The 17951-nt window shown below is 40.1% G+C and overlaps 3 protein-coding genes across 10 annotated transcripts in view; all 3 read left to right on the top strand.

The window, feature by feature from the left end:
- slit3 (slit homolog 3 (Drosophila)) overlaps window positions 1-7003 on the top strand; it is a 168110-nt gene extending 161107 nt beyond the window's left edge. For both annotated transcript variants that reach the window (XM_049750086.2, XM_049750076.2), the window contains exons 34-38: window positions 2650-2804; window positions 2982-3133; window positions 3271-3428; window positions 3639-3844; window positions 3999-7003. In XM_049750086.2, the coding sequence (XP_049606043.1) occupies window positions 2650-2804; window positions 2982-3133; window positions 3271-3428; window positions 3639-3844; window positions 3999-4252 (925 nt within the window). In that variant the 3' untranslated portion in view covers window positions 4253-7003. The remainder of the gene's footprint in view (window positions 1-2649; window positions 2805-2981; window positions 3134-3270; window positions 3429-3638; window positions 3845-3998) is intronic.
- Window positions 4421-10104, top strand: LOC125986748 (uncharacterized). 4 transcript variants are annotated; one of them, XR_011086527.1, is made up of 6 exons: window positions 4421-4553; window positions 7864-7987; window positions 8604-8942; window positions 9165-9284; window positions 9383-9779; window positions 9843-9941. XR_011086527.1 is itself a non-coding variant. In XM_049750625.1 (6 exons), exons 1-5 carry the CDS (start codon window positions 7936-7938, stop codon window positions 9775-9777), a joined length of 639 nt encoding a protein of 212 aa, XP_049606582.1. In that variant the 5' UTR covers window positions 7156-7935; the 3' UTR covers window positions 9778-9779; window positions 9843-10104. The 4 variants fall into 4 exon arrangements, 2 of the variants coding, with proteins under 2 accessions (XP_049606582.1, XP_049606574.1); XM_049750625.1 differs by lacking the exon at window positions 4421-4553 and having other exon boundaries at window positions 7156-7987; window positions 9383-9453; window positions 9721-9779; window positions 9843-10104; XR_007487754.1 differs by lacking the exon at window positions 4421-4553 and having other exon boundaries at window positions 7156-7987.
- Window positions 10105-11595: 1491 nt separating this feature from the next.
- Window positions 11596-17868, top strand: LOC125986562 (uncharacterized). Of its 4 annotated transcripts, none has more exons than XM_068649959.1 (6): window positions 11596-11810; window positions 11878-12228; window positions 16285-16608; window positions 16707-16832; window positions 17087-17130; window positions 17206-17868. In XM_068649959.1, exons 1-6 carry the CDS (start codon window positions 11765-11767, stop codon window positions 17335-17337), a joined length of 1023 nt encoding a protein of 340 aa, XP_068506060.1. In that variant the 5' UTR covers window positions 11596-11764; the 3' UTR covers window positions 17338-17868. The 4 variants fall into 4 exon arrangements, 3 of the variants coding, with proteins under 3 accessions (XP_068506060.1, XP_049606293.1, XP_049606254.1); XM_049750336.2 differs by lacking the exons at window positions 16285-16608; window positions 16707-16832; window positions 17087-17130; window positions 17206-17868 and adding exons at window positions 12341-12655; window positions 12754-12879; window positions 13250-13293; window positions 13369-14045; XM_049750297.2 differs by lacking the exons at window positions 11596-11810; window positions 11878-12228 and adding exons at window positions 13510-15744; window positions 15812-16162.
- The last annotated feature ends 83 nt before the right edge of the window (window positions 17869-17951 follow it).

Consider the following 17951-nt stretch of genomic DNA (forward strand, 5'->3'; position numbering starts at 1 on the left):
CGTTCAGCATTTACATTGTAAAAGTCCAGTCAGTTGTGCTCTTCTGCCACCCAGTGGCTTTTTGATTTTAACTCCCGAGGAGATTCTAAAGCAACAATTGGAACGATTCCTGTAATATTGTATTTATGGCATTACTTCAGCATTTTTTCAAATTATTGTCAATAGAACATCATTTTTAAAATGGTTATTTTCATCTATGTAATGAATCAAATGTATTATTTGGTTGCTTCATTGTAATTCAAATGAAAATATTAGTATATACGTTATTATTTGTTTCAAAGTAAATAAAAATTAGTAAACATGAGACTCAATTACGTTATAAAAATATTCAATAAATATAAATAGCAGCAATTAAAGGAACTATTTGATTCATTCATTTTTAGATTTATTAAATAAATTGTAGTACATCATTGAAATATTGTCTGGATTTTATACGATTTCATGTATCCTAAATAATATCAAAACAGAAAAGTGTACATTTAATTGAATATTTATAAACAGTTGTATGAAGAAACGTTGACCACATATAAAAATGACTTCAATCATTTTTCAGTGTCCCTTGAGAACAAATTTGCCCGCCTGCTGTAAATGGAATTACAAGGACAAAAAAAAAAAAAAAAATACATTTACTTTCGAAGTAATTGGATTAGAAAGATGAGGACAAAAAAAATACATTTACTTTCAAAGTAATTGAATTGGAAAGATGAGTACATCAATTCTGATTGATAAAAATGGAAAATCGAAAGCAAGTAAAAGATGAAGAGACGAGAGAGGTCTATGAGGCCATCACTGTGCCTGGATGGGTTTGTTATTAAATTACACAGCGGCTAATAGAAACCATGTTGAACATCTGCTTTGGCTCTCAGCAAACCAGCAAAATGCACAACTCAGTTGATGTTAACCTTTTTTTTTTTCTTTCTTTCTCAAAAGCAGGAAGTCGTCTGCCATTGTTGATGTAACGCATGAATTTCTCCATAATCCGAGTAACACCTTGAACCAATTATCTGCGCTTTATATATGAGGATAAATTGAGGAAAATGGGTTTAAACGTGTGTTTGTATTGCGGTTAACGCGGGCTGAGATGATGATGTGTACATGGGTGTGTTGGGAGGAGTGAAAAAAAAGAATAACATAGTGCGTGTCGGAACTATTTTTGCTCGACTTTGTAGTGTGTGTGAGTTTTCCAACGCTGACACCGGTATGCGCTTTATTCGGTCGGCTGCTTCCATGCCACAAGCCTTTTAGTCCCCAGCTTTGTTTGGATGTGAATGAAGTAATCCAATGCAAAAGTGGACCAAAGCAAGCAAAAAGGTGGATGACTGACAGCTGACTTGAGGCTGGGACACCTTGGACTGGTTGCCATCCAATCGTAGGACACGTATAGATAGACAAGCAAGCGTTCACAGAATTTGCAGCCTTAAAGGCAGGAAAGTGCAATTTTAAAACAGTTTAGAAATTTTTTTTTTGATTTCAGGATTCTAAAACCTCAAATAGCAATGTTAACCTTTAGCATGTTAATAGCATTTTCGATGATCATATAAGATAAAATATGATTGTTTTTTTTGTACAATGTTTTTCTTCCTCTGAGCCACTTGAAATTATCCTCTTAGTATTTTACACTCGTATGTTTTATCCATTCATTCAAAGGCGCATAAAGACAAAATATGCATTCACTTTCCATTTAGTCTTCAGTGAAGCTAGCTGTTAGTCTTCCTAATCTGATCATTCTATAGTCTAAACTTTTGTCAGTCAAAGTTGAAGTGAAGCTCCTGAACTGCTCATTTAACAACAAAAGTGTCATTCATGTCCTTATCTTTTTTTTCGATGTAAAACCGAGGCCGCGGTTGAGTTTATACCCACCCCTCATATTCTTTCAACACTTCCCGGCCCCTTGTCTTCCTCTTAGCTGTGCCAAACCACTGTCTCTCTGGCTGGCTGTCACCCCTCCAGCTAAAACCACTTAGCGGGGGGAAACCTCAACTGTTCACACAGACGGGTGGAAAAGGTCATTGACTTTAGCGTACATCATTCAAAATCGTTAGGGTTGACCTGGGAGTTTGAAGTTTGGCTAAACATTGTCCATGCTTAGCATTAAAAATCAGTAGGGGTCTTTTTATGACTTTGCCTCCGCAATTATATAAGTTACACTGGATAGAAAAGTCTACACACCCCTGTTAAAATACATGCCAGGCTTTTGTGGTGTAAGAAATGGGACCAATATGGATCATTTCAAAAGAGCAGCACAACAGGCCAAATGGGTTTACTATCAAATATTTCTTAGGCTTGCTTTGGTTTTGTTTGGCAGAGAGGAGCTTTGTTTAGTTAGACCGTACCCTTGTCTATTATTAAAATGTGCTTTGCCGCCATCTTGTGGAATATATAATCAATATCATGGGCATTCATTATCACCATTTGGGCAGAGAGCCATGCCCTACCTGGGTTCACTGTACCTGATGTACATCAGTTTTTTATTGCTTTGTTTTTTTACTCTTGTTGGTGGATTCACGTAGAAAACAAAAAAGTAAACACTTGACCTGAAAATGTTTAGCGTATTTTCTGTCTGGCAATTTCCTCCTCTCTCAGCTCTAATTCGTCATAATTGAAACCATACTGAAATCGCCTCCTCTTTCTTCCGCGCATGTGTTACAGTGTGGAGTCTGTCAACGACGGGCTTTTCCACACCGTGGAGCTGTTGATTCAGAACCATTCGCTCAGCCTGGTGGTGGACAACGGCGCCCCCAAGAGCCTGGGCAAGCTGGCACGCCAACCCTCCGTCGACCACGACACGCAGCTTTACATTGGAGGTACACCGGCGCACACTTAGAAATCCATAGCCATATCTGTATGGCTCTTTGCGGTGGTGTTTAGACATTTGCCATATGTGCACAAATGCACGCTTCTGAAGATGTGCTGAGGACATGCCTGCATCCTTAAAAAGCTTCCTCTTTTGTCTCGCCACGCCGTGTCTTCCCGTCGTCCAGGCGTACCCTACCAAGTCCTGGCCACGGGGTTTCGGCCCAGTCCGGAGCGCTCGCCTCAGTTCTTCAACGGTTGCATTCACAATGTCCAAATCAATGGGGAAGTGCAGGACCTGAGCTATAGAGCTACGGGAGGGCGACCGGTCGAGGGCAAGGTATTGTTTTTACTATATCCTGCTTCACTGTTCTTTCCCCCGCTGCAAATTTCTAAGAAGTACCCGCATCCCCAGTGAAAACCTGATGGCCTCACTGCTGTTATATCTACTTTCAGTATATCTTCTCCTGCCCACAGAGCGATGGCGTCCTGGTGGGCTGTCACTCGTGTAGCGTGTGCGCGCAGGGAACGTGCAGAGAGGGCGGAGAAATGGGCGTCACTTGTCAGTGCCCGCCCGGACGCAGCGGGACTTTGTGCGAGCAGGCCACAGTGTCAAATCCCTGTCAAGGCACTAGGTGGGCACCAAAAAATATATTATCCATCCATTAATTCATCATCCATTTTTGCACTGAGACAGATCCGCTAGGTCACTATGCTGCAGATTTGTTTTCAAAGCAAGTTTGCCTTTCAATGATGTGGTCCGCATACAACGAAGATTTTAATTAGTCGGCCTCAAATATGTTGCCTTCTTTTACAACTCTATTTTCCCAATTCTCTCTCCCCAGATGTGTTCACGGCTTATGTGTACCCAAGGGGGCGTCCTACAGCTGCAAATGCAGCGAAGGCTACCAGGGCCAGTTCTGTGAGCAGCAGCAGGAGCCCACAGCCTGCAGGGGGCAGCGCTGCGGCCACGGCGAGTGCAGGGTGTCTGAGGGAGGGGAGCCTGTATGCAACTGTCTGCCTGGCTACGCCGGACCCACCTGTGATACCGGTGAGCCTCAATGTGTCTAAATGGTGATGGAGAACGACCGACCATTTTGCAGTAGGATCCAATAATGAATCGATTATTAACTGATTAATGCCCCTCCCTCCTTCCTTATAAGGTCTCCAAATAATCACGTATGTCCCCATGTCTTTTGCTCCAGAGTTGACATGTCAAGGCGAGATGGTGCGAGAGCAGCTGAAGCGGCACCAAGCCATGAGGACGTGCACATCCACCAGCAAGATCCCGCGCATGGATTGCCCCCGGTCGTGCCAGACCGTTGCGCCGCCCGGCGTCTGCTGTGGCGTCAGCAAGACCCGCAGGAGGAAGGTTATGTTCCGCTGCACAGACGGCACCTCGCACTCCGAAGAGATGGAGACGGCCCTGGAGTGCGGCTGCGCCAGGTGCCCGCTCTAATGACTTTCTCAATCCCTCCCACCCACACGTCTTGTGAATTTGGCACCGCCATTAACACAATTTACATTTTGTTTACACATCCCGTTCGATGGCCGCCAGTTTGCTGCAGGGGAAACCACAATGGGGACACGTGTGTGTGCGTGCGTGCGTTTGTGCGAGTGCATTTGTGCGTGTTTGTAGACTGCATGTGTGAGTGCGTGTGTGTATGTGCAGAGAGAACTATATTGTAAGATACAAGTGAGAAGAAGGGGGAAAAAAAGCATAGTACTTATTTTTATGATGAATTTTCTTCTTCTATGAGGTAAGGACTGATGAGGTGTTTTTTTTTAAATATGTTGATTATACAACGTGTTACATAGGATGATATTATTTTGTACCTTGTAAGAACAAAAAGCTACACCATGAAGTAGATTAACATTCTTTACAAAAGAATATAGAAAATTATATGTATGTATAAATCTATATAGAAATTATACCTTAATCCAATTAATTGTATATTTAATGTTTTTTTGCATGATCTTTGGATAATCTCATGTTGTGGAGAAAGTTCACTCACTCTTTTTTGGTCAAAAAAGGGAAATCATATGTGCCTAATTGGGGGTGGGAAGGACATCTTCACCTTGGAAACTTTGTTTTCCATCATCTAGGGAAGTGGTGGGAATACCTAAATGGGAATAAAACATCAGAGGATTAAAAGTTCCCCAAAAAGAAACAAGTTCAGAAAAAAGCCCCCCCCCCCCCACACACACACACCAAAAAACACCTCATGATGCAGATTTATACAGTCAAAAATCCTCACTTAAGCATCCTTAGTCTTAATGTACGTGCCTTTCTCATAGGTTACTTCCTTCAGGCCTCTCATTGGCTGAAAGCAAAGCCACAGGATTCGGGGTTACATTGTACCCCTACCTCACCAGCAGCATACACACTTTTGAAGATTTGAACTGATTTCTTTTTTGTGAATTAGCCCACACAATTAATCTTAAAAAATGGCAAAGTAGGATTTTAATACTAATAATTCTCAAATAATATACGTATTTGTTGGATGTCGATGTGATGGAAATGAAACGTAATGAAGTAATTGTGAGTTTGAGTACCCAATTGTAGCACCAATAATGACCTGAGGAAGGCTACATGGTGCTACATTTAGACTATTTGAAAATGCAAAGACGACGACGCTCGGTTGACTTTTTCTTTTATCTCTTAGTGATTTCTGATTGCAAATATTTAACATTTTTAATTGTTGACCCTGAACAGTTTTATCCGCAAGATGGGCTCATAATATTTTAGCAATATCCCATTTGGTAAGATAACAAACATATAGTGAACCTCCTAACAAATGCCAACAAATGCCTTAAAACTAAAATGATTATATAGCCTAGATTTACAGGTTATATAATAATTGTTAAAAATGTCGAAAAGGGCTGTTCTACAAACAGAGCAGCGCAAACATGACATTTAAAATTTACTGGGCTGGTACACCGAGCACATTACAGACCACAAAAAAAAAAGTTGTTCTGGTGTCACCATGGCAACGAGAAATTCTCTTCTCTTGAGCCAGTGCCCCAGATGTTAATAGCGCTTTTAGTGCTCAGTTCTTTGAAGCTCAGATATTACATACGCTGCTTTAAAATGCCACCATTGTGCCAAAGTTTGAAGACAAACATTGATGTGTTCAGAATTCATAATGCTGCTTCGACCCAATGTTGGATGGCTGCAACAAGTGTGTAGGAAAGTCAAAAGTGGCACCTTCATTTTCACAGATGTCTCTAAAAAAACGTCGCCACAAAGTGATGCATGAACTAAACTCCGCAACTCAGTCATTGTCACGCAGCAACAGCAACACGGTGCAGAAAAGTAAACTGCGCCATTACCAAAAAAGCCGCTTCCTGTTGTTCATGTGATACATTTAGAAACACCTCATGTAACTGTTAAAACCATAACAAGGCACAAAGAGGTAAACACTCAATATTTACAACGGGAACGTTTTCAGTATATTTCCATGGGAAGTTTCTGAAATTTTGATTTTGGTTATCCTTCAAGATTAAATCTATGGTATTAAACCAATACAACCAAATCTTTACTTGAACAATCTTTCAATTCTTTCACTCAAGAACATTTATTAATATTACTTTGAAATAAAATTACAGGTTGCGTATTTAAATCAAACACCCGATGTCAAACTGCCTAACAATACATTTTAGACAGACAATATGTAATGCAACAAAAATATAACAAAAAGGACTAAAATGACTGTTACTGCAGCTTCTCGAAATTGTTCTTTCCTTGTATGTCTGTAGTACATTGCCTCCTGGTGGCCATAGTGCATATGCCAGAAGAGGCTCAATGTGGGGCCCATAAAAATGTTGCAATTTTGAAAATATCCAGAATGTTGCAACCCAAAGCACTACTGTATTCTACTTTAATGTACTCTGTTTACAACATTTACCAATGTGTCCACCAGCTTGTAATTTGCATCTGCAATTTAGCCTTTTCCTACTTTTCATGCCCTAACCCCCATTTGCGTAATAATTCAAGCTTTTTATGTTTTGCTTGCACCCGCCCCTTCTGCTTCTTGTGTACACGCCCCCTCCCCCACCCACACCCGCCTTGGTTTATTTAGCTCATCAATGTGAAGGCAGAAGACAAAATCATTTCAATCCAAACACTGCAATGTTCTCCAGGTTGAAAACACAAAAGTGATTGATGATGCAGATGTTGAATGTTAAAATTAAACTACCATTGAAACTATATTGACTTTTTCTGTCTTAGTCCTTGAATGCATCACCACCATTATGTGTGTTTTTATTTCTCCATATGACAAAGTTACGGCAATTCATAAACATGTTTACGACTGCTTATATTAATACTGTGGTTTAACCTGCACATATACAAGAAACTCTGGTTTAGAAAAACATTTTAATTTCCTGCCTTACAATGAGCTTTGAAATGTTTATAGAAAAAAAAAATTCTACGGCATTTAAGCTTGAAATTAATTCTCTGTAAATTGAGCATGAACACACGTGCAATGAAACTTCTTCCCTGACTTGCTCCTCCCTGACATAGATCTCATTCCCTTTGCGATGCAACACGTCTTCCTGGGCACCAAAAACAGATCACTTTATTAACTTTAGCACCCTCTTGTGCCTTGTTTGTGAATAGCAGAAAGCAAAAAAATTCAAATAGACATCCTAATTTATATTTATTGTTTTTCTACTTTCCACTGACAACAATATCTCCAATTGTCACGCAATTTATTCAAGAGGTTTATAAGTTTATTTCAGTGGGGCGCCACATGCTGTCAACACCAATTGCCTACTACGACAAATGCCTAATATTTTATAAGCAACCTCTTGGAAATAAGACTTTAAGAATGGGAAACGTTAGGACGGTAAAATCGTGTCAGGTATTATTGATACAATTATATGGACATGATATGTTTTTATACTGGAATAAAATTGGCCTTAAAAGTGCAAACTACTGGGGTAGTTGACCTTATAAAGGGATTGATAAAAAAAGGAAACCTTCCAGTGTACTCGGAAGTTGGCTTTGACTTTCCATTCAAACTGACCTAAAACTATTGTCGACGTTACATAAAAACAACATTACAGGAAACAGTCGGTCAAAGGCAGTCGGCGGCACGTTGATACACTCTTCATGGCCTCGTCTCTCCACTCAGAAAAATGAATGCAAGGATTGTTTTGTGGATGATTCTCACACTCTTTCAACAAAGATGTAAGTGAATTGTTTCTTGCCTGTCGTTGGGCTTATGTCAAAAGTACCTCGGCGCTTTACAAAGTCTGTCAGCACCAGTGCTATTGTTACTGCTTGAGCAATCTGTTTGCATTTCTGCAATGATACTAATACATCCAAAATTTGATTTTCACAAGAAATAATATATTTGAGGAAATTGTACCATGGCCTTGCTCTTGCAGTGTTGCATGACATATGTGACTATTTGCTAAAAAAAAAAAAAAAGTCTGGTCTGGTTCAGGCTCAAAAGGGTCAAAACATTTGGTCACTACTCGTGCATTAAAAGCAACACTAAGAAAAGTAGTGAAGCAGCTCACTTTGACAAAATTGTATATTCTGTTAGCCAATTTAAAGTAAGGACATAGGCGTTTATATTGCGACTGTGATGAATTAGAAATGGCTATTGTTTGAACAATTTGTGCCTTTGTTTGATTACTAGCTGTTCTGTGCACCGTAGTCTATCACTAACATACACTGTCGCGATCATCATGTCATAATGACGATTTGTGTTTGAAAAGCATCCCTAGGCCATGACTACAATTAAAAAAAAAAAACTATGTGCACCATCGATTGTAGATAAGCATTCATGATTCCACAGGTGTCTTGTCGTCAAACTACACTCTCAGTCAGTGGCCAGCACAGTTATCCTCGCTGCGCCAAGGAGATCCTGTCCACCTCTTGTGCTCGGTGCTCTTTGACCAGAAAAACGACACGTGTTCGGGTCGGCACACCGTGCACTGGCTGAGAGCTGGATCCCGTTTTGGTCTCGTCCATGCCGATGGAAAGACCAATGAAGAATGCGACGGGTTGAGTCCCAAACGATGCATCTATAAGATCTTCATCAATGTCAGTGAGTCGGATGGCACCACCTACTACTGCGCTCTCGAGGCTTGTGGAAGCCTCGTGTTTGCAAAAGGAACAAAACTGGATTTGCATGGTAACTTCTTAATATGGGTGACATTTCAGGATTAACCTAAATTGGGTGGGTGGGTGGATGGATGGATGGATGGATGGATGGATGGATGGATGGATGGACGGACGGACGGACGGACGGACGGACGGACGGACGGACGGACGGACGGACGGACGGACGGACGGACTCAGTTGTGGTATTATTTAGCCAGGCCATTCGCAGGTGTGTCTCTTTTCATTTCTTTAGAAAGAGTGATGCCATTTGATGGTTCACACAAAGAGATTCTTCTGGTTTTGTCTTCCATCGAGGCCTTAAGTCTGCTGGTCATCGCCTTACTGATCAATGTCATCGTGAAAAACAACACAGGTAATGTAAGGCCGTGTTTTCTGACCCTCATTAAATCTAAGAAAATGTTTGACTTTGGAGAGCTCATGTTACACCATCATACACAAATGTCCCAAAAGGTACATGCAGGCGTACCTGGTATTGCCTAAACGACCGAGTGAGTGACAACAGGAGTAATCTGCGTTTCGTTGTGAGTTGTGGTCAACAGATGCCCCTAGCGAATGTTTACATTTTGTTTGACTATATGTATGACTATAAGAAAATTCAAACCTATTTACTCTGGAATTTTCCTGTATGGGACAAATAAAGGAATATCTTACCAGGTAAGTCAAATTTGATCCATTCCTGCAACTTGTTGCAGCATAGTGGTTGAGAATATGGGTAACGTCTCTCACTGATGCCACGCCCCCTTTTTCATACCACACTCTAATTATCTCTATTTATTACTATTTTGCAGCCTGTTTTTCAAAGCAAAGCAAGAACCCTTGTGATGCTCAAGGCCCTCCGACATTAAATGTATGTATTCCTTAATTAAGTTGTGTTTATTTGATTTATTCATTGGATGTTGTTTCCCCGCAGAGGGAAGAAAATGCCCGCCTTAACTCAACTGTGGTTTTCAGCATGATGGAAAGCAATACGCTAGATGCAGCACACACCAAGGCTTCACTCATGACTTGCACCGTACGTGCTAAAATCTAGCTCACTAGCTAAATGCGAATTAGCAACAATACTGCTGACAAAAATATGTTTCTATTGTCATTACTTGAAGCTGAAAAGTTCTTAGTTGAATCTTGCACTGAAAAATATAATGCAACGTGAATAAAATTCCTGGGAAAAAATATATTGTATTCATATTTTATGAAAAAAAAAATTTTCATCAGCGCGTTTGGAAAACAACAGGACATTTAATCATCCATGTATGTCATCATTGGGGGGGTATTTTATTTTGTACAAATGTAAAATCTATAATATTTTTATTATTTGCATATATTTATTATCATCCAAGGATCCCACACAAATTGTACACAAATGTATTTTCTATGAATGTAAAAATAATTTATTATTTGCACATATTTATTAAGCATCCCAGGATCCTACCAAAGGTGTTGCAGAAATTCAAAGCAACTGTATGTAAAAGCACAACAAATATCTGAGGTGTTGTCTAATTGTCAAAATTTGATTTTTTTAACATTCATTCAAGCTGACCCTGAGCAAGAGGCGGGATACTCCCCTAACTGTTCTCCAGACAAACATAGGGCACACACAGACAAACAGCCATTCGTCCTCCCATTCACTGCGACTCATTTTGGAAGAAGTAAAAATTGATGTGGAACCTGAACTGTATTTTGCGTTCGGACCAAAATGCACTGCTGCTGTAAGCGGTTGTGAATCATCGAAAAACTGGAAGCTTTTTTTACCTTCCTACCTGTAACTGTCTTCGATGTTCAGAAGGAAGGATATACAAATACTGTGACATAAACTTCTGACTTTCACATTGTGTCTTTGGCCTGCGGTGGGCCTTTCACCAACAACTCAGAGCAGTGTTCAACGGAATTGTTGACAGGAAATAAGAGGGCACACTAAACCGGCAAAGACATCTTAAATTATCTTTTGGTCTCATTTTGCATCGCAGCAACACTTTGACACTAAACCGCTAAATTACCTCTACAAATAGTAACCAAACGACATGTTCTCTTTGATGATGTCGTCTGACCACATTGACATTTCTGCACCGACAATCAGTCAGCAAATGTGTGTTGCATCACAAACTCCAGCTAATGTTATCCATCTGCCACTGAGAAACAAAAGAAGCAACCAAGCTGAGAACCTTTATCGTGCAACCAGATAATGACCTAAAACAAAGTGACAAAGGAGAATGATGTTGAAGAAAATTTAGACTGGCCAAGACCATCAGCTGACTTAAGCCCAATTAAGCATGAATAGGGTAGTCTCCAACATGGCCGCCATCCTCTTCAATCCAAAGCACAAACGAGTTCAGGACCGATAATTGTAATAAACACTGATGCATGCGTGTTTGTGGTTAAAGTGAACGCTATAGCAAACGCACAATATTTTCATTTCTTTTTCTTCAGATGATAAATTTTTTTGTATTGTGCCTTTGTCATAGTCCGTCACATAGTCTTTGTTATTGGTAAGCTTGGTACAAAGAAGCCGATTTGCGTGTGATGAATTATTTCGCTTTGCACAAACTCTGTTGATGAAGCAGACCTTCACAATGCCCACTAATTTAAGGTTTTCTTTATTTTGGGTTTTCCCCAAGTTGGTTTATTGATACGTTGAAACGCAATTCAAAGTGTCAGAGTCTCAAACGGGACGCAGCAACTAGATAGCAAGTTTGAGAGGAGCCGGGTTGGGTTGGCACCTGAAACGGCCAATGCGATGTCTGGGAAATTGTCCCCTCCCCTTTGGTGTTCTACATTTCAAGTCAATAAACGTTTGAAGCTCTCTGGAGGAACTGCTGCACTTGCTGGAACAACAAGATGCGGACGACGCTTCATCTGCTGCTCCTGCTGTTCCCGTTTGGAGGCAAGTCCAAGCTCAAAGGCAACGGAGTCATGTTCATCACTCATACTCTGTGTTTTGTTCTGTGCAGGATACACAGGTCAGCCCACCTTCACAACAGAGACCAAAAAAGTTGGACAAAGTGTCTCTCTGGAATGTCCCCGCAACCCCTCTGAACTTCAGGCTATTCTTATTTGGATTCGACTTGCTTCTGGAAGCTTTCCAGAAATCTTAGGTCAGATGTCAGCCATTGATATGGCAGTACCCGAAACTAGGACATCAAAGAGTGGACATCGTATCACAGTCAAGCAAGAGCCAGAGAAGTTTGTTCTGCAAATTAGTCGGGTGCAAAAAAACGACACGGCGCTCTACTACTGTTGCAAATGGATAACATGGGTTCATAAATTTACATTTTTGAATGGAGTATTTTTACAGGTTAAAGGTAAAGTGATTTGGCTTTGAGTGTTAATTAGACACTAATTTATCATTTAAATAATTTTTGGCAGTTCTTTGATAATTACCATGAAAGACTAAAAGGTCAATCTGCATTTCAGACGTCCCAGAAGTAGAGACAGCCGTCGTCACTGCTGTCACTAATGGCGAGAGCCGATCGCAGTGCTCGTTCGTCTCTCGCTCTGGTAATAAAACGTGCGAGGATGGACACAACGTTTATTGGTTCAGAGCTGGACCAGAAGATTCAAATCCCCACTTCATTTACGCTCATGACGAATGTGAAAAGGTTGCAAATGGCTCCATAGAGAAATGCGTTCAAGCTTTCCCAAACAACGCCGACGCCGGAACGTACTCTTGTGCTGTGGCCACATGTGGGCATATTTTTATGGCAAAAGCAACAAAAGTCATCATTAAAGGTATGTCATCTTCACTAGTGCCAAGTGTGAAGTTTCAAAACTGAAAATTGCTTGAATTGTAATTTTTGCTGGATTTTTTTGTATTCCTCATGATCCAGATGGCAGCAAATGTGATATGCCAAGGTCTGTCATCTTTGTCTTGGGTTCTGCTGTGGCTTTAAGCTGGATCATATCAGCCTTCCTCATATGTAAGATCAAGACAAAAGGCTGTTTTTACTGCAAAGGTAAGAGAACGTGCACAGGAAGTCTCCAAATGCAAAAGCTGTTTGGCATCATTTTGACTCAAAGTGTCAAACTCGGACCCTCGAAGGCTACTGTCCTACATGTTAAAGCGGTTCCCCTCATCACCTGTGACTTGGAAAAAAATTTAGCCATACCTAAACATATAGTGTATGTATATATCTATATATATCTAGATCGAGATGTATACGTGTCTATACAGACATGTATATCGACACACACATGTAAGTTTGGACTTTTTAAAAGAACACCACATAGTTTATTGCAAGTTATGTCATGGAAGCCTAAAAGCTCTGGCTTGTGAGTCCTGTTTACGAACCACTACTTGAAAGACTTTCTCTCTTCAATGTTCAGCTTGTCGGCAAACTCGTGAAGAATTGTGCAGTGGTGTGCAGCAGGTCAGTCGAAAGCCTTTCCGCACGTTTGCTCCCTTTCCACCTTCTTCTTGTGACACAAGTGACTTGTTTTCTCAGAGAACCGAGGACGCTTTAGTTTATTCCGCTCCGACCATCGTTGCCAGGGAAAGTGGCAAAGCCAGCCAAACGAGAGCGAGAAAAAATGAGGATTTTAGCACATATACGGACGTCTGCCTCCGCGAAACCTAACAAGACCAAATTAATGTAAAGTTTGCACTACGATCTTTCACATTACAATAGTACTGCAAAACTTTACAGTGCAAGGAACCATATTTGGCATAATGGGACTAAAATAAGACTGTTCAACCTCCGTCAATCAAAAGAGAATGATTGCAGTGATTTTTAAAAAAACAAATTGCTTCATCAAAGACAAGAAAACTGTATTACAACGGTAGTGAGATTGCAAATGTGCTAAGGATTGGAAGATGTAAACAAACAAAAAAATGGACTCGAGCTATTTTTCTGAAGTACCACATTCAGTTTAAAGATTCCAGTGATTCATGACAATCGATTTTCATCATTTAAAAAAACAGAATGTGAATATGTTAAGTCACTCATGACTTGCTAAAAGCTTGCTCACTAGCTAAATGCGAATTAGACATAATACTGCTGGCTCATTTGTTATTTCAAAAATAATATGTTTCTATGGTCATTGCTTGCAGCTGAGAGTTTGTTAGTTGAATCTTGAACTGAAAAATATAATGTAACGAGAATAAAATGTCTGAGAAAAAATACTATTATTGTATTCATATTTTATGAGAAAAAAATCATCAGCGCAAAACACGGGATACTTTATCATCCACGTATGTCATCATGGGGGGATATTTTATTTTGTATGAATTTAAAATATTTCTATTATTTGCATGTATTTGTTAATCATCCTAAGATATTACACAAATTGTACACAAATGTATTTTCTATCAATGTAAAAACCATTTATTATTTGCATATATTTATTAAGCATCCAAGGATCCTACCAAAGGTGCGACAGAAATTCAAAGCAACTCTATGTAAAAGCACAAAAAAAAAAAAAAAATCATATGGGTTCAGGCTGATTTTCAAAATTGGACCCATGTGCAATCACATATTTTTATTTTTTTTATTTTTACATCCATTCAAACTGACCCTGGGCAAGAGGCGGGATACACCCCTAACTGTTCTCTAGACAAACACGGGCCACACAGAAACAGCCATCCGTCTTTCCATTCACAGCAAGTCGAAAAAGCGACCAAAAAATGTATGTGGATCCTGGACTACATTTTGTCTTAGGACCGAGATACACTACTGCTGTAAGCGGTTGTGGACCATGGAAGCTTCCTTTACCTTCCCACCCGTACCTGTCTTCGATGTTCAGAAGGAAGGATGTACAAATCCTGTGAATTTAACGTGCACGACGTAAACGTCTGGCTTTCACATTTTGTATATTTGGCCTGCGGTGGGCTTTTGATTAACAACGCAGAGCAGTGTTCAAGGGAACTGTTGACAGGAAATGAGAGGGCACACTAAACCAGCAAATATATATCGGAGTTCATCTTTTAGTCTCATTTTGCATCGTAAAAACACTTTGTTGCTAAAGCGCTGAATTACCTCTACGAGTAGGAACCAAACGACAACATGTTCTCTTTGATGATGTTGTCTGACCACATTGACATTTCTGCAACGACAGTCAGTCAGGAAATGCTAATCTCATCCATCTGCTACTGAGAAACAAAAGAAGCATCCAAACTGAGAACCTTTATCGTGCAACAACATAATGACCTAAAACAAAATCACAAAGGAGGATGATGTTGAAGATTTTAGACTGGCCAAGACCGTCAGCTAACTTTAACCCTATTGAGCATGCACGTGTAGGTTCGTCTCCAAAATGGCTGCCATCCTCTTCAATCCAATCGTGTTTGTGGTTGGAGTGAACGTGATAGCAAAGGCAAAATATTACTTTTGCTTCAGATGACACACTTTTGTATTGTCCCTTTGTCATAGTCCCTTCACGTAGTCATTGTTTTTAGTTAAGCTTTTTAAACTCGATATGAATAAGCTGATTTGTGTGTGATTAATTATTTTGCTTTACACAAACTGTTTCTGAAGCAGACCTTCACAGTGCTAGACTGATTCAAGGTTTTCTGGGGTCATGCTCCAAGTTGATTCATTGAAATATTGAAATCGTTAGCAATGAATGTGCGCTATTCAAAGTGTCAGAGTCTCAAACGTGACGCAGCAACTAGATAGCAAGTCTTGTACAGAAGAGCGTTCACTGAGACTTGGGTTGACACCTGAAACGGCCAATGCGATGTCTGTGAAATTGTCCCCTCCCCTTTGGTGTTCTACGTTTCAAGTCATTAAACATTTGAAGCTCTCTGGAGAAACTGCTGCACTTGTGGAACAACAAGATGCGGACAACGCGTCATCTGCTGCTCCTGCTGATCCCGTTTGGAGGCAAGTCCAAGCTCAAAGGCAATGGAGTCATGTTCATCACTCATACTCTGTGTTTTGTTCTGTGCAGGATACAAGGGTCAGCCCACCTTTGCAACAGAGACCAAAAAAGTTGGACAAAGTGTCTCTCTGGAATGTCCCCACAACTCCTCTAAAATTCAGGCTCTTCATATTTGGATTCGACTTGCTTCTGGAAGCTTTCCAGAAATCTTAGGTCAGATGTCATCCTTTGATATGGCAGAACCTGAAACTGGGACATCAAAGAGTGGACATCGTATTACAGTCAAGCAAGAGCCAGGGAAGTTTGTTCTGCAAATTAGTCGGGTGCAAAAAGTCGACACAGCGCTCTACTACTGTTTCGAATTGCCATCATGGTTTCATAAAATGACATTTTTGAATGGAATATTTCTACTGGTCAAAGGTAAATATGGAAATGTGTGATTTGGCATTGAGAATGTTTTGACACTAATTGGTCATTTCAATCTTTTTTAGCAGTTCTTTGATGATTAGTTTGAAAAACTAAAAGGTCAATTTGCATTTCAGACGTTCCAGAAGCAGAGACAGCCGTCACTGCTGTCACTCATGACTTGCAGGTCAACGAGAGCCGATCGCGGTGCTCGTTTGTCTCTCGCTCTGGTAATAAAACGTGTGAGGATGGACACAACTTTTATTGGCTCAGAGCTGGACCAGAGGATTCAAATCCCCACTTCATTTACACTCATGACGAATGTGAGAAAGTTGCAAAGGGCTCCGTGCAGGAATGCGTTCACGCTTTCCGTAACACCGTTGACGCCGGAACGTACTCTTGTGCTGTGGCCACATGTGGGCACATTTTTATGGCGAAGGCAACAAAGGTCAACACGCAAGGTAAATCAAATATTTTGATTTCAGAATTGTCAAGTAGCACGGATTTCAAAAAGTTCAAATTATTGTTTGCTGTTTTTTTTTTTTCTTTCACGATCCAGACCCCAGCAAGTCTGATTTCCTAAAGACTGTTATCTTCGTCATGGCTGCTGCTTTGACCTTAATCTCCATCCTGTCAGCTTTTCTCATATACAAGGTCAAGACAAAAACGTTTTGTTGCTGCATAGGTGAGAGAAATTCCACTGCTTCTTTTGGGGATCTCACAATTTGTGGGTGGGGGGTGCATTACTTTTCAAACATTTCCTCATTTTAAGACCAATCCAATATAGTCGCCAAATGTATCACTCAATGCCATCAGAAAATAATAAGAAAAAGAAAAGTGTAGGCATGCACTTTGGGAGATGGAAAATATGTAATACAAGTTATTTTGGGAGTCCTCATGATGCCATTGCTTGATAGACTATCTCTCTTTGATGTTTAGATTGTCTGCAAACTCGTGAAGAAACGTGCAGTGGTGTGCAGCAGGTCAGTCGAAAGTCTCTCCGCACGTTTGCTCCCTTTCCACCTTCTTCTTGTGACACAAGTGACTTGTTTTCTCAGAGAACCGAGGATACTTTGGTGTATTCTGCGCCGACCATTGTCCCCAGGAAAAGTGGCAAAGCCAGCCAAACAAGAGCGAGAAAAAATGAGGATTTTAGCACGTATACGGACGTCTGCCTCCGCGAAACCTAACGAGATCAAATTTATTTAAAGTTTGTATTAAGATCTTTCACATTTCAAAAGTACTGCAGAAGTTTACAGTGCAAGGCATAATGGGACTAAAATATCACTGTACAACCTCCGTCAATGACTGCAGTGATTTTTAAAAAAACAAATTGCTTCATCAAAGACAACCTACGATTACGATGGTAGTGAGATTGCAAATGTGATGAGGATTGAAGATGTTAAAAAAAAAAAAAAATGGACTCAAGCTATTTTTCTGAAGTACCACATTCAGTTTAAAGATTCCAGTGATTCATGACAATCGATTTTCATCATTTAGAAAAACAGAATGTGAATATGTTAAGTCACTCATGACTTGCACTGGTATGTGCTAAAAGCTTGCTCACTAGCTAAATGCGAATTAGAAATAATACTGCTGGCTCATTTGTTATTTCAAAAATAATATGTTTCTATGGTCATTGCTTGCAGCTGAGAGTTTGTTAGTTAAATCTTGAACTGAAAAATATAATATAATGAGAATAAAATGTCTGAGAAAAAATACTATTATTGTATTGATATTTTATGGGAAAAAAATCATCATTAGCGCAAAACTCGGGATACTTTATCATCCACGTTTGTCATCA

The sequence above is a fragment of the Syngnathus scovelli genome, chromosome 1 (assembly GCF_024217435.2).
Source record: "Syngnathus scovelli strain Florida chromosome 1, RoL_Ssco_1.2, whole genome shotgun sequence".
Lineage (NCBI taxonomy): Eukaryota > Metazoa > Chordata > Actinopteri > Syngnathiformes > Syngnathidae > Syngnathus > Syngnathus scovelli.